General features: G+C 38.4%; 1 protein-coding gene across 3 annotated transcripts in view; it reads left to right on the plus strand.

Annotated features, from left to right (window-relative positions):
* Window positions 1–21,985, plus strand: part of SLC24A2 (solute carrier family 24 member 2) — a 106,333-nt gene that overhangs the window by 58,479 nt on the left and 25,869 nt on the right. The window contains exon 5 of one of the 3 annotated variants that reach the window (XM_075078674.1): window positions 17,098–17,148. The exons of the other annotated variants lie outside the window; for them this stretch is intronic. Coding sequence (XP_074934775.1) covers window positions 17,098–17,148 — 51 coding nt within the window. The remainder of the gene's footprint in view (window positions 1–17,097; window positions 17,149–21,985) is intronic. 3 annotated transcript variants of the gene reach the window in all.

Consider the following 21,985-nt stretch of genomic DNA (forward strand, 5'->3'; position numbering starts at 1 on the left):
CACTATTTCTACTCTGATCACGATTCACATCACTTCTCTCTTTGGTTAATGCTGCACTATTCACTGCCAAAGTCTGTTGCATGTTAGAGTGGAGTCATCAACAAACTGTGCTCAATCTATTCCCATTCAATGCCAAAAAAGACCATAAAAAATTTATTGCAGTTATACATTTCACTTCCTTTATTTCACAGAATCACAGAATGGTAGGAGTCGGAAGGGACCTCTGGAGATCATCTAGTCCAACCCCACTGCTTGAGCAGGCACACCTAGAGCAGGGTGCACAGGACCACGTCCATGCGGGTTTTGAATATTTCCAGGGAAGGAGACTCTACAACCTCTCTGGGCAGCCTGTGCCACTGCTCTGTCACCCTCACAGTAAAAAAGTTTTTCCTCATATTCAGGTGGAACTTCCTGTGTTCCAACTTATGCCCATTTCCCCTTGTCCTAACTTTGGGCACCACTGAAAAGAGTCCAGTCCCATCCTCTTGACTCCCACCCTTCAGATATTTATAAGTATTGATGAGATCACCCCTCAGTCTTCTCCAGGCTGAACAAACCTAGGTCTCTCAGCATAAGGGAGATGCTCTAGTCATTTGCATCACTACAGCAGGTGAGCAGGCTTTCTAACTGCTGCACCCAGAAGTCTCATCTTTACTCAGTTGGTAGCCAAGCTTTTCAGTCTTCTAGAAGAAGAAAAGGCTTCCAATCTTAATTTAATGAAAAATTACAATTCTTTGCACTCCTCTTTTCCCTTAAAGCGAAGCTCCTAGGCTGCAGATACATTTATGTTTTCTCAAATACTGCTAACACAACAAAAATAACAATCACCTGAAGCAGTAAATAGACTTCATCAAATATATTTTAAAAATAAGAGAGAACAGAAGCAGGTTGGGAAGAGCTCATTAGGGACAGAAACTTTATGACAGATTGAAGACCACAGGAAAGCTAGAAATGTTGACCGGAGTTCAGTTTGGACTTAAAGATTCAGAAATAATATCAGCTCTCAGGTATTTTTTCATTGCTCGAGATCATTCCACTTGTTTCCTAGACATAGCTTGTCCAGCATTCAGTCGTCTTCTCACTACTTTTCCCCTGTAGCAAGATTGCACCATGTGGTGTGATCCAGAGGCTTTCCCCTTCATGACAGTGCAGGAAAAAAAAGGGTTTGAAATCTGAAATCCATCTTGGGAGACACAGAAGCCTAGCACTTGTGAAAAATAGGTATTGTAATTAAGTTTATCAGGTAACTCAATGTGTTCTTAATTATGTCAGTAAAACGAGATCAATGTGGATTGATAGAGAGGGTTGCAATGGATAAATCTTATTTAAATTACGCAGTAAAATTTTCTTCAGGGCTTCTTTGCTTGCAATACTTTGCTGTTTGGGTTTTTCCTCTCCAAACTCTTATATTTGTACTGGAATTAATATTCATCAAAAAAAACTTCATATGAAGGTCTTGTGGCCTTTAAATAAGTGTAAGGCAGTAACCGTCTGGCTGTTTCATTAGAACTGACACACTGAGTTAAAATTTGCAAAGGGAAAAGTATATCTACCTACATTTGCAGTAAATATTCTATTTTAATGCACAACTTTCATGAACAAATTGTGAAGAAGACATTGGAAAATAGCCTATGTATGTGCAGACATCTAAGTTGGTGTTAATATCATATCAAAGGAGCTAATATTTCACATTTCCACTGACTTCACAAAATTCAAGTTTTTATTAATGAGAGTACAAAAGTGCTAATTTAGGAGTGCAATTCAAAAAATACGTTTGTATCTGGAACTGCTGTTTTGGGTTTTTGGGTTTTGGTTCTGTTTTTTTTTTGCAAATAGACCCAGATGAGTAGGAGAATTGTCAGAAAAAAAATTCACCCACTTTTCTGTCAAACATTATGGTCATTAACATTTTCTGAGGCACCACCTCATTGTAGGCAGACTTGGCTTTCAAGATGTTTTGCACTGCAGGCAGTTTGGAACGCAGACATGAGGAGTATTGGATATCTCCGCTGAACACTTGTATTGCTTCCTGAGATTTTGAGCTTTTAAGTCTCTGTGTTCATTATTCTGTTTTTGGATAATTCTGCAAACCTCCATAAAAGAAAAGGTATTTTAGTTTGATGTAAATACTGTGGTTGGCCAAGGTAGGTAATACTAGGTAATAAATTTGGATGGCATTGTACTTGAATCTTACATTCAATTAAAAATTATGTGTGATAAGGGACGTGGGTACCTGCTGTGTACAATACTGATTAGCTACTGGGCTCTGCATGAATTTTAACTACCAAAATCTCACTGTATTCTTGTGTTTTAATCTTCCTGTGTATAATGAACATAACTGGTGCATCATGTTTACTTTAACAGACCTTTACCATCCTAGCTAAGTAATTTTTTAAGGTGATAGCATATCGTTGTTCAGCTTTAAAAGAAAGGGTAGTGTTTATCAGAATGGTGTGAGAAATGCAGTGCTTTGCTCTATAAACCCATCATTTGGTGGGGGTGTAGAAATGTAAAGGATTACCTGCTGCCTTCTCTGGCCCACATGGCTTTCTCCACACACCCTTTCCTACTACAAAAAACCCAGACATAATGAAGAAGTAAACAAGTGATTTATGTTAGAGTTTTCTGTAAGCTCAGTTGCACTCATGTAATGAAAGACAATGGACCTGGTGCACAACCTGTGAGGTCAAATGGTTTCTTCTAAATCATTTAATGTGAGTGTGGATCAGACTCAAAGGAATAGCAGAAAAAGGTTCTGAGCATTCTGTCCCACTTTAGTCAGCTTAGATCTCCTCAGTATTTCTGCCAAATGATGACTTAGATCAATAGGTCAAAAACATTGCATCATTAGCTGTATTTGTTGGATTTACAGTAAAAGAAAAGTATATGAGAACATTTCAAGATGCCATTCTGAGAGGAAAAAAGCGTGAAAGGTGTAAATCAAAACTGACACATACACAGGTATTCTGGTACCCCCTGCACTTGGGCATACTCCTTCTGTCCTCCTCCTGTTCTCATTCCCTCTTTCCCCATTTTGCTACTGTTTACTTCCTTTGTCTGTCTTCATACTACATCTCACTCATCTGCACCCACCTTCTTTCAGCCTTTTCCTGGGTCCATCAGTCAAAGCACTTCCCAAGCAGATGCCAGCAGCCCTGCAGCTGGCACAGCCAAGTGAACTGGGTTTTAAATTTCTGGAAAAGCACCCATAAAGTTTGGGAGCTCTGTGCTTGACTCTTCACAGCTTCCAGATCAAATGTTGCAATTAGAAGTAAAACTCCTAGTTGTTGCACTGCTGCTAGAAGATCCAGCTTTTCTTTCTCTTTACGTCAGTAATAAAATCCACTGTTACATTCTCTTAAATAATTGCAAGGGAAATGGGGGCATGAAAAGGCACACTGCTCTGTCATTTGGACTTTTTGGGGCTTTGCAAGGCTGACAGAAAAGAAGTCCCATCTAAGTCCTCTTGATAGCATAAGCAGTATAGCATACATATAGGCTGTATGACTTTTAAAGGTCAGCTTGGCATACACAGTATTATTGTTACATTAACCTCTATGTATTTATGGAAGACCAGCTCATTATATTTACTCCTGAATAATTAATTTGTGAAGTCAGAACCAACTCTCCTTTAATTGAGAGCCTCTTAAATATGCACTTGATTGTAAGTAGGAAAATATGAAATAAGAGAGAAATGACACTTAAGTTTTTACTTTCCACAAAATGCAGATAAACAGAGTGATCCTGATATATGATTATACACTTGTGAACCTGTCCTTCCTTTTCCCTTTCCACACAAATGTGGTTTTGCCATAGCTTGTGCCTGTCTTGTGAAAACCAGCTTGTTAACTCTCTGGAAATCAGTGGGTTTGTGAAGTGTTCAGCCCACCTTTGACAAATGAGTAACATCTGAGATCAGTGAGAGTTGCCAGACATTTGGCACTTTGCATTCAGGCAGGTGTGCAGCCATGCTGTGGATTTAACAAGTCTAAGACAAGGAAGGCTTCTCCTCTTCAAAATACTGGTCACAGCATAAAGCTTCTAAGAAGATAAGTTCAGCCACTCTAACAGGCAAATGTGTAGGGTATTTGTTAATGGGATATGAACTTTAAATTAGAGTTGAAACCTCATTGTTCATTAAAAAATATAAGTATCTGTGTGACATTAGTTTTTGGTTTGCTTTTATCTTCTTACAGACCTTGGTACAGATCGTTTCCTGAGGATTAAGATTAATGACTGCCTGTGCATCAGGCTATCAACTCCCAGCCAGGCATTAATCCCTGGGAAATCCTGTGCCATATTTGCTTCTGCTTAAGTGCTGGTCTGGCAATCCTTTATTCACTGAGTAGTGAACTGGACTGTTCATAACAGCATTACCTGTATGAATAAGGATGGCATCATCAGACCTGCTGTGTCGGTCAGGCCCCAATCCAAAATCCAAGCAACTCGAACATAAATCATGGCAAGCATTGATCATTTTTGGCTTTTTTTGTTCTGAGTCCTGTACTGCAGATACCTTTGTCCTAGTTTTGAAACTGACATTCTTGGGTTATGAAAGTGTAGGATTTACAAAGATCTCTTTACATTTTTTAATAGAATTTGGCTATTTGTTTTGCAGTGGGAGCAGTGGAAGGAAAAGCATAGAAAGTATTGTCTCTGAAAGTGTCTGCTAAGATTAGTAAGCCTACCTTCTCCCTACAAGGTGTAGGTTACCTTAAAGAGTGATTCCTTCAGGACTATGGAGGGAAGTACTCTGTTGAAAAGGGAAGAGACCAGTGGTGAAGTGAGGATTCAGAGCACCAGTGCAGCCTGAAGCTACCTTGTTTTTCTTGCACAGCTGTAGCAGAGAGAATTACAGGAATCACAGGAAAAATATTTTCCTTATCATGCCACCCCTTTTCTGTCTGCTGATAAGGCCAACAAAACATCTTCCCCGAGGGAGGATTTAGTTAGATGCTGACTCCCTTGCTCCCCTGTGACAAGGATATAACTCATATGCAAATGGAACTCTCTGCATGAAAATGAGTGTGATATAAATCTCTGTCATGGCTCAGTCCCCAGTCAGAAGTATCTTTGGCAATTCTCTCCTATTCCTACATCTAGTCCTATTTCCAAAGTGGAAAACTACAGGATGTGCTTCTTCGGAAGAGTTGTTGTTTATCTGATATGCTTTACTTTTTTTTTTTTTAAACATAAATATGGTCACGTTATTGGTGAGAGAAGTAATCTTCTGTTACATAAAACTGAGCTGACAATTCTGCCACTTCCTTCACTAAATGCAGAAAAAACCCTGTACTGTCACTGTCTGCTCTGACAAAGAAAAAACAGAAACCTGCATTCATGCTTCTCAGGAATATAAAGAATTATGTGATCCTCAAAGTTTTTGACATAGTAGTGAATTATTTATAATCACTCACTAGATCCTGTTGTGTTCCTAGATAGTGATATTAAGAATTTCCCAGCTTTTCATTTACCTCAAACTATTTTGCTGAATTTGCTGCTGCTACTTGTGTTCTTTTCTGAGATGTCACAAAAAATGTCAGCTCACTCCAAAGACAGATGACAAGAGCTGCGTATCCTTCACCTACCTGGCCCCTCAGTGGGCTCCCAGCTTTGGTCTCATTTTGCAAAACCCTTGTTCTCTTGTTCTTCCCTTAGTGTAGGTAAGATGCGCCATCATGTCTATGCTCACTCACATTGGGAACCTTTTTTGGCTGAAGCTGTTTAGTTGTTACACCCTTGAAGAAGTTAGGCCAGGCAGCTCAGTTTACACCAGCTTGTGAGTAATGCTTAGCCCCTGCATTGCGGAAGTACTCCGAGCCATTCGACTTTCCTCAGTTCCAGTGTGTGGATGCTGCAGGGCTTCAGTGTGCTTCCTAGCACTATGCCAGAGATGAAAGAAATAATTCTTCAGTGGCTTTTAAGCACAGCAGCATTTTATCTAACTTGAGGTAATATCTAAATCTAGACAAAAATTAGTAAAAATAATTATGTATGTTATTAACTATTTCTGCTCTAGATCCTTCATCATTCTTGAGTGTTCTTTAAGCATACTCATGGGCTTGCAAAAGAGCTCAGCCTCCCTCTTCCTGCACACTTGTTCTTATCCAGCTTGTAACAGTTCTTGCTTCCCCTTCTGGCCCACTGGGGAAAAATAGCCTTCAGAGCAGGGTGCTCAGAGCATTTTGGCTTTCTCCTCTGCTGAAGGCTGAAATGTTTCCAAGTGACTTCTGCCAGAGAAGATGGGGGCTCTCTGCCAGGCTCACATACAAATTAATAGCTGTTAGTTATAATCTAGTGTCTTCCCTTTACCTCCATCCCATGGTATCTCAGTCTGATATGAAGACAGGAAACCAATAAAAAGGGCAATTAGGCTTACCTTTAAATGGAATATCATGTCTTGCAAATGCAGATAGTCATAGCCTCTTTATGCAGCTAGCTTTCACAGAAATGGTTTGGTTTTTTGTTTTTGTTTTTTATTTTTTCATGTAGGTTGGAAGGGACCTCTTGAATTACAGAATCCAGCTAGTCCAACCCCCTGCTCAAGTAGGATCATCTAGAGCAGGTTGCCCTAGACTGTGTCAATCACGGTTTGAATACATCTACAAAAGGAGAACCTATAGCATTTCTGGGAAAGCCGTTCCAGTGTTTGACCATCATCACAGTAAAAGGTGTTTCCTTGTGTCCAGATGGAATTTTCTGTTTTTTAATTAGTGCCCATTGACTCTCCCCCTGTCAATGAGTACTTCTGAGAAGAGTCTTATTCCCTCTTTTTCTTTCCCTCCCATTGGGTATTTAAACATGTGGATGAGATCTCCCTGAGCCTTCTCTCCTCCAGGCTGAACAGTTCCAGCTGTTTTAGCCTCTCCTCATATGAGATATGCTCCAGACCCTTCATGATCATTGTGGCCCAGTGCTGGACTTGTTCTGGTATGTCCACGGCTCTTCTGTACTGGCAAGTGCAGGACTACACTCAGCACCCATGTACGTCTAACCGGCACTGGGTGGAGGGAAAGTATCACCCCCCTTGACCTGCTGGCCATGCTTTGCTTAATGGAGCCAATGATGCTGTTGGCCGCCTTTGCTGCAATGGCACCTTCCTAGCTCAGCTTTCAGTGGCTGTTGCGGTTCTCTTGCACAGTCATTTGCAAGAACAAAGCTAAAGAGAATATTTTAAACAGCTAAATGAGATTGGTGAAGTGATGAGGCACATCACTGTCCAGGGAGGTGTTCTTTCACCTTTCTTTACCTTTCAAGTATGTTAAAGACCACAGAAATTATGTTCCTAATTTAGGTACCTGAGGATGCATGGTTAAAGTGGATGAGCATTTTTAAAGATATGTCCAACAGTAAACTGAATTCTGAAACTGTAGGTAGAACTCCCCACACTGCCTGAGCAAGCTACAGCATAGGGAGAAAAGAAACTGGGTTGTGTGCAGATGGTGGACTCACCATCCCTGGACATGTTCAAAACACAAGTAGCCGTGGCACTTCAGAGCATGGTATAGGAGACATGGTAGCGTTGGGTTGACGGTTGGACTTGATGATCCTAGAGGTCTTTTCCAACCTTAATGATTCTATGATACTATGTTTCACATCTATTTAAATAGGCAGAGACGGCATTTTAGCTAGACCTGTAATATCTGTCGGAAAGTTGAGAGAGAGAGAATAGCGGTTTCCCCCATTATTCTTAAGATTTCAAAGCCAAAAATGGATAGCAGTCAAATTTACAAATTTCCATGTAGCATGCATAAATGTCACTTAGCAGCTGTGGAACCTGAGCTGTCTACAAAGTCGTGTGCTTTTGGCATAGAGGAAATCTTAGGCTAATGAAAATAATTTTATTATGAAGTCTTGGTTCAGCTCATTTGAATAGATGTCAATCACAAATGTGTATCTACAACCAAAGAAGTAGACTTTTGAAGTCTGAAATATTTTGCTGAGTGTGTTTATTTAGCTTGCATGCAGAGACCACTTCATTCTTGTCATATCTGGGGGTGTTGGTCTTGCTTTTTCTAAAGCAGTGGCTGTACTTCCATGACTGTAGGGTGAGAAGGCCTGCAGCTATTATCCTAGCCACAGAATGTGTCTGTAGTTAGTGACATGTATAAAAATTAGTGGGTTTTTTTGTTATACCTAACTTGGGGTGCAAAGAAACACCAACAAATTTCTTTCAGAATGGGCAGTTCAATGGCAAAATGTAGCTTTTTGTTTTGATGCTCTTTAACTCTGCAGCAATAAATGTCATGTCTGCTTAATATCAGATGGTCCCAAAATACAGAGAGAAGGCAACACTCATTGCTGGTTTCATTGATAGCATTTCTAGCTACTTAAAAATTGAAGAACAGGTCTCCCTTTAAAATCAGTTATTGCTCTTTGTAGATAGCAAATTTTAAATAATAGCAGTTTGCTGATGCCTTATTAAAATTATTTTTGAAAATCTGAAGTTTAATCCTTGTGTCTGTTTTGTGGTAAATGTTAGTTTTCACAATAATTTATTTCTACATGTCATGCTTTTAACTAGAATCTATTCAGGCTGCTCACTGCAAGCAGAATTCTTGTCTCTCAACTCCTTGATATTTTCCAGTGATGTCCTTTTCTTCAGACAGCATATTCTTCTTGGGATTCCCTACAGAGTGTGCAAGAAAGACATGAATATTTAAATACAAGTGTGATCCCAGGGCATAGTACAGCTGTCCTGACTATGCATGTCCATGCTTAATGGCTTTAGCTTTGTTTTAAGTTTCTTCCTCACTCTGAATTTCCTTGTTAAAAATATTAACAACAAAGAACATGAATAGTTTATAAACCTGTACAGATCAGGGAATAATGGTAGTTATGAGGGACTATATTGAAGCTGAAGGTGGAAGATTTCCTTTAGTACAGTTTTTACATGTCAGATGACTTCATCCTTCACAGGTTGATTTGATTTTATGACTTGGTAGTGAGACAAATGTGTACTGCCCTTGCGTTATTCTCCTTGGATGTGCTGAAAACAGAACAGCTGGAATCTATTGTGGCTGGACTTGTATGTGTCCAGTACCCCACAGTGCCTGGCCCCACTGACACTCAGTGAAATTCTGACCCCATCAGAATCAGCGGTAAAGCTCCCAGTATCATCAGAAGGATGAGGTTTTCACTTCTACATCTTGGATTTCCCATTTTTGTGAATATTTGAAAATTCTTCAAGTATAAATATGCCCTTCAAAGTCAGCGGGAATTGTGTTTGATCCAGGTAGAGTCAATTCTGTTATATATCCGTCATCTTTCTGGTGTTATTATATTCTAGAGAATGTATGGCACCTGTCTTCAAGAGTTTGGTGACAGATGGCACAGAGGTGACTTATGAGTGAAAGAAGATGGAAAAGGAAACAAAGCCTTCAGGATCAAGCATCTTCATGCTTTTCTTAAATTTAAAAAAAAAATCACCTAAAAATATCAAAAGCAGCATCTGACACATAATAGTAATTTAAATTACCTTCTTCCCTGTTGTGTATGTGTTAATAACATGGCATTGATCACCTCATTAAAAACATTTGCTCTTTAACTTGTACAGTTAAAACCTTGTGGATCCTCTGACAAATCTCCTTTTGTCACCACAAGATTTGCCAGACAGTATGGACTGTAAGAATGGTGGGTTATCAGTCTTTATTTTAAATACTGAACTGAGAGCCAAGTAATAGGCAGATCTTGCTTTTGGGTGTTGTGACTATCTTGAGCTGCCCAGAACTCTACTGATATGATTGTATACATTTTTAATTGTATTTCTATTCACACTCCAATTTGATAAAATTGCAGTAAACTAATTATAATAAAAGCAGACAACTTTAATAAGATTATTATCAGGACAAAAACACCTACAATAAAAAACAAAGACAGACATGTGAGGAGAGAGAACAGGAATAGAAGGCTTGCAGTTTAAAAACAAGATGAAAGGTGACCATGTGTTTTTGGAGCTCAGATGCAGAAAGTATTACATAATTTAGTTACTCCCAGTGTACAGCCTACTGGTTAAGTACCTGAAAGTCTTAATGATTTTCTTTGTTTGCTTAGGAGTGTTAATAAAGCAGCATTGGTAGTAGCATAATCCAAAAAGACATTATTCTAAAATGCATGCAACTATTATTATTTACTGTATTACTCAGATCCAAAAGAGGTCCCTTTGTATTTCCTACTGCACCAGCTCAGTGGCAAAGCCTCCATTTTGCAAGAACTGGCAGCTTGAAGGTCTACCAGTAAAAGCGTAGACTACAACATTTAATTATGACTTGCATAGTTTAGGTTATTTGGAGGTAGTAGAAGGAAAAGTCTTGCTTTTTCAAACAACATTTGTTTTCTCTCCTCTGCATTCTGCAGTGATAATACATACACACTCCCACAGCAGTCCCAGTCTATCCCAGATGGGATATAAGTACTCTGTGAGAAAGTTAAGAGGTTTATGGAGTTCATAAAAGGTGGGAGTCAAAATGAAGATGACATTCACTGAAAGAAAATTATTTCAAAAGAAGTCTTACTTATTAAAAATCATAATGATCCTTCAGTTTGTGGGATTTTCTGTGTTCTGCCTCTAGTAGTCTATGTACATTATCTTTTATTAAAGATCTGCTAGAGGTTAGGACTCTCATTTTACACTTGTAATGTTGATCTCCACTAGATCTTTCATGAGTTTTTAGCACTGAGGGTTCTTTGTTCTAATCTAACATCACTGATGAAACCAGATCAAGCTTTGATTCTAATTTAGTTTGAATAGCCACTACAACTTGTCTTACAAGACTTTTGAAGTGGCCTTTGTTTTATTTAAGACCATGACAGCTAGAAGAAATGACAGGAAAGAATAGGGAAAGGCAAGCTAGTCCTCATTGATGTTATAATATGAATTCCTCTAAGTCCTTTGGCCTAACTTCTCAGCCTTCTTTTAAAAATATGCAAATAAAGGAGATCATGTTAAGCATGTTGACAATAGTAAGTGCAAATCAGAGGTCATATCAGAAAGATGTAAAGGGGAAGTGTGGATTACCAGATTAATGTCTTTGACTGTCAGGAACTTGCTGACTTTCAGAATTATGTGTGCAGCCTTTTGCACAAAAAATTATCTTGTTTCCAATACGTGGTTAGGCTTCATATTTACAATCTTTTTAATAATCATTTTCTTTCTTTTAAGTTTCAGTTCTTGGCTGCATGCTCATTCTTAATTTAATTATCAGTTTTGAGCTCTTACTCTCTCATTTTGCTTCTCTCTTATGTATTCAACTTTTTGATAGGTTGTGTTTATGGGTATGAAAACTCAGGAAAAATATATGTCTCCATATATCTCTGCTTGTTCCAGAATGCCTCACAGTTCCTTTTAAGACAAGCTCCCACTGATGCTGATAAAGGGTTATGCCTTGATGCCTTCATGACTCTAGAAGTCAAACACAAGGAACGTCAAGTAAATGCAGTGGTGGAATTACACTGAAAATTCAGGGATTGCCTTCAGTGATTTCTCTTTAGCAGTTTTGTTGTGAATAAAAGTTATGTCAACTTTGAGCTGTTTAATTACCTTGGAGAAGTGTGACATGAATTTTCATACAAATATTTTTTTATGCAAAGTGAAAATCATATGCTTGTTGAAGAAACCCACAATGCATTACTTTGTTTTGAGAGTCTGAGTTCACATTTTTCATGAAGGAATACACACCTTTAGCAATTCAGGTTGCTATCTCTAAAATACTTGTGTGTCTTTTATGTATTTTGAGAAACTCAGAGCCAGGATCATTTCCGACATAACTAGAGACAACTGCAGTCTGTATCTGAGATACTCGTAGCAGGAGACCAAGGAGAAATACTGGGTACACTTTCCTCCTATGGTAGCCTGGGGCACTACACTTAAAAGGCAGAAATTAATATTTCACCACAGATGTGCCATACCTACAACACTTAGTGAGTGAACAGTGAAAATAAACTGAGTAATTAGCTATATTGTTTTGTAGAATCATAACATTATAGAATAGTTTGGGTTGGAAGGAACCATTAGAGATCATCTAGTCCAACCCCTCTGCAATGAGCAGGGACATCTTCAGCTAGATCAGGTTGCTCAGAGCCTCGTCTAATCTGACCTTGAACGTTTCCAGGGATGGGACATCTACTACATCTCTGGGCAACCTGTTCCAGTGTTCCACCACCCTCATCGTAAAAATGTCTTCCTTGTATCTAGCCTGAATCCATCTTCTTTTAGTTTAAAACCATCACCCCTTGTCCTATCACAACAAGCTCTACTAAGGGGTTTGTCCCTGTCTTTCTTATAAGCCCCCTTTAAGTACTGAAAAGCTGCAATAAGGTCTCCCTGGAGCCTTCTCTTTTTCAGACTTCTTGTGGTTTAGCCCCAGTCAGCAACCTAAGCACCACACAGCCGCTCATTCACTCGCCCTCAGTGGGTTGAAGAAGAGAATCGGAAGAGCTAAAGTAAGAAAACTTGTGGGTTGAGATAAGAACAGTTTAATAATTAAAATAAAAGAGTAATAGCAGTCATAATCATAACCATAATCATAATATAATGAAAAGGAAAATATAGAGAAAGAAGATAGAGAGGCAAAACCTCGGGATTGGGGAGAAAGCAAACAAGTGATGCAACTGCTCACCACCCAATGACTGACACCACTGGTCCTCGAGCCACGTTTCCTGATTCCCCCACCCAACTCCCCCCACTTAATATACTGGGCATAACATTATATGATATGGGATGTCCCTTCGGTCAGTTTGGATCAGCTATCCTGGCTGTGCACCACTCACAACTTCTTGTGCACCTGGCAGAGCATGGGAGGCTGGAAAAGTCCTTGACTAGTATAAGCTCTACTTAGCAACAACTTAAAACATCTGTGTGTTATCAATATTATTCTCATATTAAGTCCAAAACACAGCACTGTACCAGCTACAGTGAAGAAAATTAACTCTATCTCAGCTAAAACCATGAACAACCCCAATTCTCTCAGCCTTTATTATCAGAGAGGTGTTCCAGCCCTCTGATCATTTTTGTGGCCCTCCTCTGGACCTGCTCCAACAGGTCTTTGCTGTGCTGAGGGCTCCAGAGCTGGACACAGCACTCCAGGTGGGGTCTCACCAGTGTGGCGTAGTGGGGCAGAATCACTTCCCTCGACCTGCTGACAATGGTTCTTTTGATGCAGCCTATGATACGATTGGCTTTCTGGGCTGCAAGTGCACATTGTTGGCTGAAGTCCAGCTTTTCATTCACCAGTACTGCCAAGTCCTTCTCCACAGGGCGACTCTCAATCACTTCATCCTCCAGCCTGTATTGATACTGGAGGTTGCCCCAACCCAGGTGCAAGACCTGGATGCAGGACCTTGCACTTGTTATACCTCATGAGGTTCACACAGGCCCACTTCCAAAGCTTGTCCAGGTCTCTCTGGATGATATTCTGTCCTTCTGGCGAGTCAACTGCACCACTCAGCTTGATGTCATCTGTAAACTTGCTGAGGGTGCACTCGCTCCCACTGCTTATGTCACTGATTAAGATATTAAACACTACTGGTGCCAGTATGGACCCCTGAGGGACACCAGTTGTCTCCGATCTCCATCTGGACATTGAGCCATTGACCACTGCCCTCTGGATGTGGCCATCCAGCCAAGTTGTTATCCAGAGAACAGTCCATCCATCAAATCCATATCTCAATAATTTAGAGAGAAGGATGTTGTAGGTGACCATGTCAAAGGCCTTACAGAAGTCCAGGTAGATGACATCCATAAGTCTTCCCTTGTCCACTGATGTAGACAGTCCATCATAGAAGGCCACTAGATTGGTCAGGCAGGACTTGCCCTTGATGAAGCCATGATGGCTGTCTCGAATGCAATTTGAAATTAGACATAATGTAGACTGTTGACTAACGACGTTATTCTTTTTGTTTAGTTTGATATGTTGTGGCACCAGCGTGCACAGTAGTGAACAGTAAGTGATACGGCAAATGTTTTAATCCCTCAGGAATGTCAGACAGGATTACCAGGAATCCTCTGTTCTCTTCTGGTGTAAAAATATGCAGAAGGGAAGAAATTAATTCAATTACTCTGTCACTGTTGAGGATCAGGTATTAAGCTGCATCCCTGCATCCTTTTTGTTTCATTTGACCAGTAGGGATGCAGGTACTGGCTGTCAGCCAGCCTGTCTGCTATGACCTCCCTGTGGGAGCCACACAGCATCTTCATGAAACTGGAATGATCAAATTTAAATGGTGTTGGATTTGGGGGTATTTTTTCATGTAGTCTTTATTACAATGTTTCAGATTTCCATTTCCCTTTAAAATCAGTTTATTTTAAAAGCTGAGAACTTTTCCAATCAACAATTTTTTCAAGAAGTACTTCAAAGCAGTTTGAGTTTTCTTACAGTCATATTGAACAGAATCTTATTGTCCCTGGAAAATTCAAAAATAAATACCAAAGAGCAGATTTAGTCCAAATTTTACAGCAGAAGCCAGTGCAATATATTGGAGGCAGACTATATAGAGGCAGAGCCTTCACGGTGCTCAGCAGCACTGACCCAAGTAATCTTGATATCCACAAAATAATTCATGTGAGTATGAGCAGCTGACATTTTCTGGCATCACTGTTGTGCATTGCAGTCAGTGGACTGCTGACTGTATGAAATGTTCCACTCTGGGTACAGGACTATAAAAGTTTTCAGGAATGTAATCTCACCAGCAAGATTAGAGTTTTCCTGGAAATAATTTTGCTAACTGCAAGAATTAACCTACTTAAATACTTGGTGTGTTGAATTGCTGAAGTGCCTAGAACATGATTATCATCAGCATCATGCACTCTCATGCATCTCCTTGTTTCTTTTCTCCTTGGTCTCTGCAAGGTCAGTGTCTCCTTTTTTCTTTCCTGTTTGTCTTGTTTCTTTCACTTGAGATGGAAAGCAAATAGATCTAAACAGGACTGCCAGTATGTGAAGTGTCCTGCCTGTCTGCTGCTGCTTTTATTTCTTCTGGAGATTTAGCATAATTCACCATTGGTTTTGGCTTCCTCTGAAATCTCTTCTGCTTTATCAATTAAGTCAGAGGCCTCATGCTATCATTCTGTTAATTCTTAAGTTTGTTGCTACTGTACAGCCACTGCCTTCTCAACTTTGTCCTTCTGCACCACCATCCTTAACTCTTTTTCCTCCATGAGTTTATGCAGCCCTTTTCTGGCAGAGTTGTCTCCTGCATGTAATTCCATTTCTCTGATCACTCTTGGACTCCTTTTGGCGTCTGTTTGCCACTCCAGTCCTTGTCCTCAGTGGATGCCTCACCCCAGGTTCTAGCAAAGTGGATCCAAGACACATCAAAGTAGAGATCAGTGAGAATAAGTTTAAGCAAAGGTGCTGGCCATACAGTCAGCAGATACTGGGCCCTAATTAAACAGCACATGTGGTCCCAAATACTGTATGCAGGAAAGACCATATTGATGTTTTTGGGAGCTCTTCCCAGGTAAGGAATTCAAATTTTTAGGACTGAAATCAAGACGGTAGGACAATAGCTTCTTTTACATAAAAGCAGCTACAAACATTATGTTGCACATGTTTGCAAAACAGTTGATGCATTGTATATAATTATATAGCAATATATTAAATTATGTCTTTAAATGACATCTTTGCTTTAAGAGAGACAGAGTAATGTCATATTCTATTGGGCATATATAGGTGCAAGTAAGACCGTGCATTGTACAAGCAAAAGTATGACAATATTTGTAACTGGTTTTGACAAAGTATGGCTATGAAAAAATTATTATAATCCAATCATAATTATTTAAAAAATTTAAAAGTTATAATATCCTGTATTTTTAGTTACATGTCATAAATCTTTCTCTGTCTCTGCAAATGAAGTAAAAAATATTCATTTGGCAGACTAAGATATCTGCAAATAGAATTAAAAAAAAAAGGATCTTTCAAAGTATCAGATTTGCATATCATCACGGTATTTTACAAGTTAAAACCTAATAGCCAGACATCTACTGAAATGCACATATGTGGCAAAATATTGAAAGATCATGAGGTGCATCAGCTAAAAACAAAATAATTGGGCAGCATTTGTACATTTAATTGCTTAAGCTGTTTCATAAACGTGAAGAGAGAGTATTTCCAAAGAAAACAGCACTGCCAAACCGTTCAGTACCCATTTTTTAATGATTCCACTTTATCAAAGGTTGGATGCTCAGAAGCTCAGTTGTAAAACTACATAAAAATGATGAGTGAAATCATCCACAAATTCCTCAAATAATTTACAAATTCCTCCTTATGCTTAATTTTTCTCTGTCCTGTTTTGTAGACCTGCATTAATTATTGTATTTTTTATATATACATATATGCCAAACTTTAAGATAAAAGTGTTTTAAGAAATGAAGCAACACGTGGAGAAAAAAGGTGATTTCATGCCAGGTAGTATCACACAGAAAAATAATAGTAGCCCTAAAGATCTGGAGATATCTGCATTCCATTCTTTTCTTTGCCCTGCTAGAATGTAGTTACGCAGTCTATTCAGATCTATTTCGTTATTTAATTAATTTAGGTGTCATACCACCTCATGAAATGAGTAAATACTTTTTATCTGATTTCACAAGTGACAAGAAAGTGGTTTAATTAAATAACCCCTCTAAAGCAAGTCAACATCAGCACTGGTATCAAAACAATATTTGTGGGACAGCATTGAGTTCCTTCGATTATATATTTTGAGGGTTTTTGTTTAATTTGGATATGTAAGTATTTGAATGTCTGACCCAGGGAATGTTAAAAGAGCTTAGTTTCCAAACCTTCTGCTGGTTAGGTACTGTCAAGGTTTATTATGTTTTTGTAAATATAGAGGCACCAAATTGGCAATCACCTTGAAAAGGCTCAATATTTTTATTTCAGTGGTTCTCCTACATCTCACTTTAGCAAATTGCTTACCTAAAGCCAGTGACTTGTCAGATTTTGGAGGGTGAAGGCACTGACATTTCTGTAATCTGTGTTTTGCTGTCCTGCAGAATTTTTTGCGTAATCACTGCTCGAGTTTATGAAAAACATGCAAAAATGTGTACATTTTTTGAATGTCTGCTGGTTCCTTATCTTTGTGTCTTTTACTGTGATGTTGTAGAGCTTGGATCATATGGAAACCTAAAATATTATGACACAATGACTGAAGAAGGTAAGAAATATTTTAGAATTGTTTGTATCAGCTTTTTTTTGAAGCCCTTTAAGCCCCTATTATGTGTTTACTTTGTCCTTAATTTTTCTCAGTCCTATTTTCAGTTTCTCCATTTTTGAGTAACTCCTTTTGCATGTCTTCATTGATGGTGCAATCAGATATGGCTCTTTTTCAGGTTTTTGTTTTCAGCATTTCAGTTTTGCTATTTCAGATAAGGAAATACAATGGAATGCTTTTATTAAAGAAAGTATATACAAAACCACACTCACAAATTTTGTGGCGCAGCATAACATAGATTGTAGATGATTATTTTATGCCATGTTTTACAATATATTCAGGAAGGTGAATTAATTTATGGATATTCAAATCACTCAGTTTAAGAACAATTATTAAGTGATTTCAGTTTACTGTGTTATGCAAAAGTAATTAATAAACTTTAAAAGCTAGGCATGACTATTTCTGAAGTATTAATTGTATACTTAATTGCAATGCAAAAATTATGCAATTTAAAATCCCAATTCTAGCAATACAAGAAGGAAGTAATTAGGGCCTGAATCAGGGCTCAATGAAATCTTGGGAAATTTTTCTGCTGATTTAAAAGTGTTGCAGTTTATTATACTAATTCAGGAAAGCAGTTAACTGTGTACTGAATTTCCAGCACATGCTTTCAGTCCTACTGCGGTCAGCATTTCTGTAATTTGGAAGTTTCCCTGAATTGAGACCTCAAGGCCTCTTGTTCAGCTCTCTGATTATAATGCCAGACAGATGGTTTCATGAATGTTCATTTTAGTAACAAGTGGCTTGGTTTGAGGTCTGTAGAAAAGTTAGCCACATATTCCTACTTCTTTTTAATGTTGGGAATATAAGGCAAATAGCTTAATTCACAGTTTTTAAAAACAGTTATTTTCTAGTTCAGATTAATCTTGAAATTAAAAAGATTTTAAGAAAACCTTCATGATATGACTTACTCATGATCATTTCTCCAGGTTAAAAAGTGATCACTTCTGAGTATTTCCCATTTTCTATATCTACTCTTGATACTCAAATAAAGCTGTACTGTTCTGGAGCTGGCTATAGTACACAGCTCCTTCCACCTTTGTGCCTGATGTTGGAAGATGCTGTTTTCTTCTGTAGCAGGCGCAAGCTCATAGAGCAGTCGTGCCACTCTGCCCTCCATTGCCCAGATTCACCATCTAATTCACAGGGGTGGCACTGATATAAGAAAATATGTCTGAAAGGAGATTTTACTGGGCAAACAGTGGTGTCTCTGTTGTTTAAATACACTTCCCAAGCACCTGAAATGAGTCGTTAACCCAGTCCGGTCAGATATGTCTACCAGAGCTAAAGCTTTTGCAGTATGTCTCATCTCAGGCTTCATTACAATCAAGATGCGAAGGTCATTACTCACTGTAGCCTCAGAATTGGGTATGTTAAGTTTTTTGGGTTTTTTATGCTGAAGTATTAAATCTAGCATTTCAAAAGTAGTTACTGCATTAGTAGCTTTCTGATATTCATAAATACTCTATGGACAGTTAAAGGTAGTTATTTGAGGGAAAATACCCATGCAAGTATGATACATATGATGTGTATATATATTAATAGTATGCCTATGCTGAAGTAATGCTGTTACTATTCAGTGTAATTCCAGAAAGCACCTCTCATGAATAAATAATCCAGGACCATACTGTAGCAATAGCAAAAATCTTCCAGTAGCAAAAATAGAAAGCTCTTTGTCTGTAGGACTATTAACACTGGCAAGAGTCTATGATACAGTTTACCTTCTCAAATACAACTGTCATCATCATTTTCACATGTCTTTCACAAAGCAAGTCATGAATAGTGTATCCCAGAAGCTGTATTTAGATCAGTGTGCTATATTTTGAACTTACTTTTTGGATTTTCAAAAGTATATTCACTCCCACTCTGCATCACACTATTTGCATTATCTCTTTTCCTTTTCTCTTCCTTTTTTGACTGAGATTTTCATATATTTTATGCAGAAAGTTAGTCACAGGAACATGTAAACCCAGTTACAAATCCATGGATATTTTTCTGGTATAGCACATCCTTATCTCCAGGTCCTCAAACCCCAAGAGGAGATAGGTAGCAAATCTTTCAGTCCTCCAGTGGAAAAACACATGCACATCTATTCTTGCTGCTACATCAGAACGTCTCTGCTTCAGAGACAGAAAGTAATGGTTAGGTTGCAATGCACAATCAAATATAGCCTAATGGCCAGAGGGCCATTGTGCTCCAGGTCTTAGAAACTGATCTCTATTGTTTTGTTTCCTCCTGTTTGATCTGAAAGTGACTTTAAATTAACTGCAGATTAATCAGGCCCAACAGAGAAAGAAAATACAGCCTACCAGGTGGGAAGAGACCCTCACAGTAATCTTGTGCTGTCAAGTAACCTACAACAACAACATAGCAAAACTGCATATATTTTCATTTGATGCTTCCGTGGTATTTTAAAGTTAAAGGAGAAAGCATGTGAGGTGGATTTCTGGAATTCATCAGTTGTGACCCACTCTTTGTGTTCCACAAGTGGCTGTGAGCGGGACTGGTCGGTGCAGTTCAGGCTGCTGAACAGCCACAGATCTGAAATCTTCAGACTCACAAAAGCGTGGCTATAGGTGCATAGAGGTAGCAATTTGTATTTGATCAGGGACTGAAAATTGGACAAATGGTTGAGTCTTGAGGTTTTTTTAAATGGATGAATTTCTGAAGATAAACCATTTTCCTATCAAATCAAAGGCTTTCCTGGCCCAGGGAATCTGTGCACTGCAATTTACTTTGTAGTGAAAGGGTTGGCTTTTTAATACATCCTTGATCAAGAGGAGAATCTCCGCAAACTGATGCCAGCTGGAGTTACTCAAGCAGGTCAAGGCATATCTATGTTATACAATCTGATTTGTTTGCATATATTCAAATAAAACCAATTTAGTTTTACGCTACCTTCTTTGCTAACCACCTGGCCTTGAGCTCCTGTTCCTTCTAGCCCACCCTTTGTAAACCAAAAAGAGCTACAAAATCTGTCAGAGTTCAGCAAACCTAGGTTAATTAAGAATTTTCTGTAACAGTCTATCCTAGTTTCGGTCTGTGGAATCAAGCATTTTCATTCACCTAAACTCTTATGGTACCAGATGGTGTGAAAATTACTCTTAGGTAGTCAAACCATAGTACATAGAACTGTTAAAGAGGAAACATAAGCTCCTAGCTTGTCCTAGAAATAAGAACAGTAACATAAAAATCCTATGGTTTATTTTTAATTTTAAATTTGAATGACTTAGAAATACCCTGAGCTGGTCCTTTTTCCTGGTGGCTCTGTGCTTCCCCTTTGCTGAACAAGTTTTGATTTTGTTTGAAGGAGGAAAATGGCAGTGAAAGGGAGGGATAAGGCATAGCTCTGCTGTCTTTTTACATCTCTGTCTTCATGCAGGCTAATACTACTGCTTTCCTCATTTTCATGCTTTTGATAGTCAAAATTATGTCTTTTAATAGTTTCCTCACGTTGTTTGCCTCCTGAATAAAGCAGTGTAACTTAAGAAATTAAGTAAGAAGTTCTTCCTAAAGATGGGAGGAGGCTTTTGGAAATGTGAAAAAAAATTGGAGACAACTTAAATTAAGCTGAGCTAAAACAGTGTAAATCTCTGTGGAGACATTTCCTTTTCAGTTCAATAATGGCTCAAGTTTCTCTATTAAAAAAAACCTAAACAATTACAATCTCAAACAAAAGACTAGAGTATCCTTATAGAATTCTGCATCACTTTAATTAAACTTTTTTAACTGAACCTTAAATTAAAAAGTCCTACACGATCCTGGAGTAGAGGGAGACATGGATGGTTCCACAGATATTTCTCAGAAAATGTCTCAGTTGGATCATTTACATTGCTTGCAAAAAAATGCATTTGTGTATTTGGGGCATCACAAGCCAAATTCTCAAACATATGGAGCTGAGCTGGAGTCTGAAACCTAAAGCAATCCTTTAGCAAACTGATGTACACATTGTATGGAAATTACATAGGTGCCTTTCAGTATTGTTCTGGTTTCAGCCAGCTGAAACCAGGACAAGTATCGATGCATGCTTCTGGATAAGCACTTTTTAAATGTCCCTAGTGTTTCAAAAGGAGTTAGGAACAGACTTTACTCTTAGCATTTCAGCTAAAATATTTGGAAATATTATTTGCATTTTTTCCTGTATTTTTTTCTTTCTCTTATCTTTCTCTTATCTGATATCCCAAGGAATTCCCTTTCTCCCTCTCTTTCTTTCTTTAAGTTTCTGTCTCTTCTTCCCCTTCTAACTAAAATCTCTCCCAGTGACACTGTGCACTGAAATAATGAGATGGCTTGCTATTTATGATTGTGTTCTATGCATAGATACGATTCTGCTGGCAATTTTATTCTTGATACCATGTACCAGAAAAGGTAATCTTTGCAATATACAGTGAATGGCTAATTATTTTTCTGGAGCATGATGTGTTTGTGAAAAGATAGGGGCTGCTGAAAGGACAGTACTGCTTATTAAATCTCTGTGGTATTTTTATTATTTTCCAAGTGATTTGCTGTTGACAAATTAATGCCACTTCCCAGCAAATAATAGCTGCTCATCTCTGTGGACTATGCATATGCTTCTTCACATACAAAAGTGTTGGTGCAAGGGTTTGAAGCTTCCATTTGTGAGAAGAGAAGAGAGGATTTCTTTCTTGACTAATGATTTATTCTTGTGTGTCTTTTATTTTAGCTTGGAAACAGTGACTGTTATCCAGCTAAGTGAGTTCATTCGTGACTTCTCACTGTTACTTCCCACTGTAATCAGTTACGTGATTCCATTGAAATA

The sequence above is a fragment of the Phalacrocorax aristotelis genome, chromosome Z, assembly GCF_949628215.1.
Source record: "Phalacrocorax aristotelis chromosome Z, bGulAri2.1, whole genome shotgun sequence".
In the NCBI taxonomy this organism is placed as follows: Eukaryota; Metazoa; Chordata; class Aves; order Suliformes; family Phalacrocoracidae; genus Phalacrocorax; species Phalacrocorax aristotelis.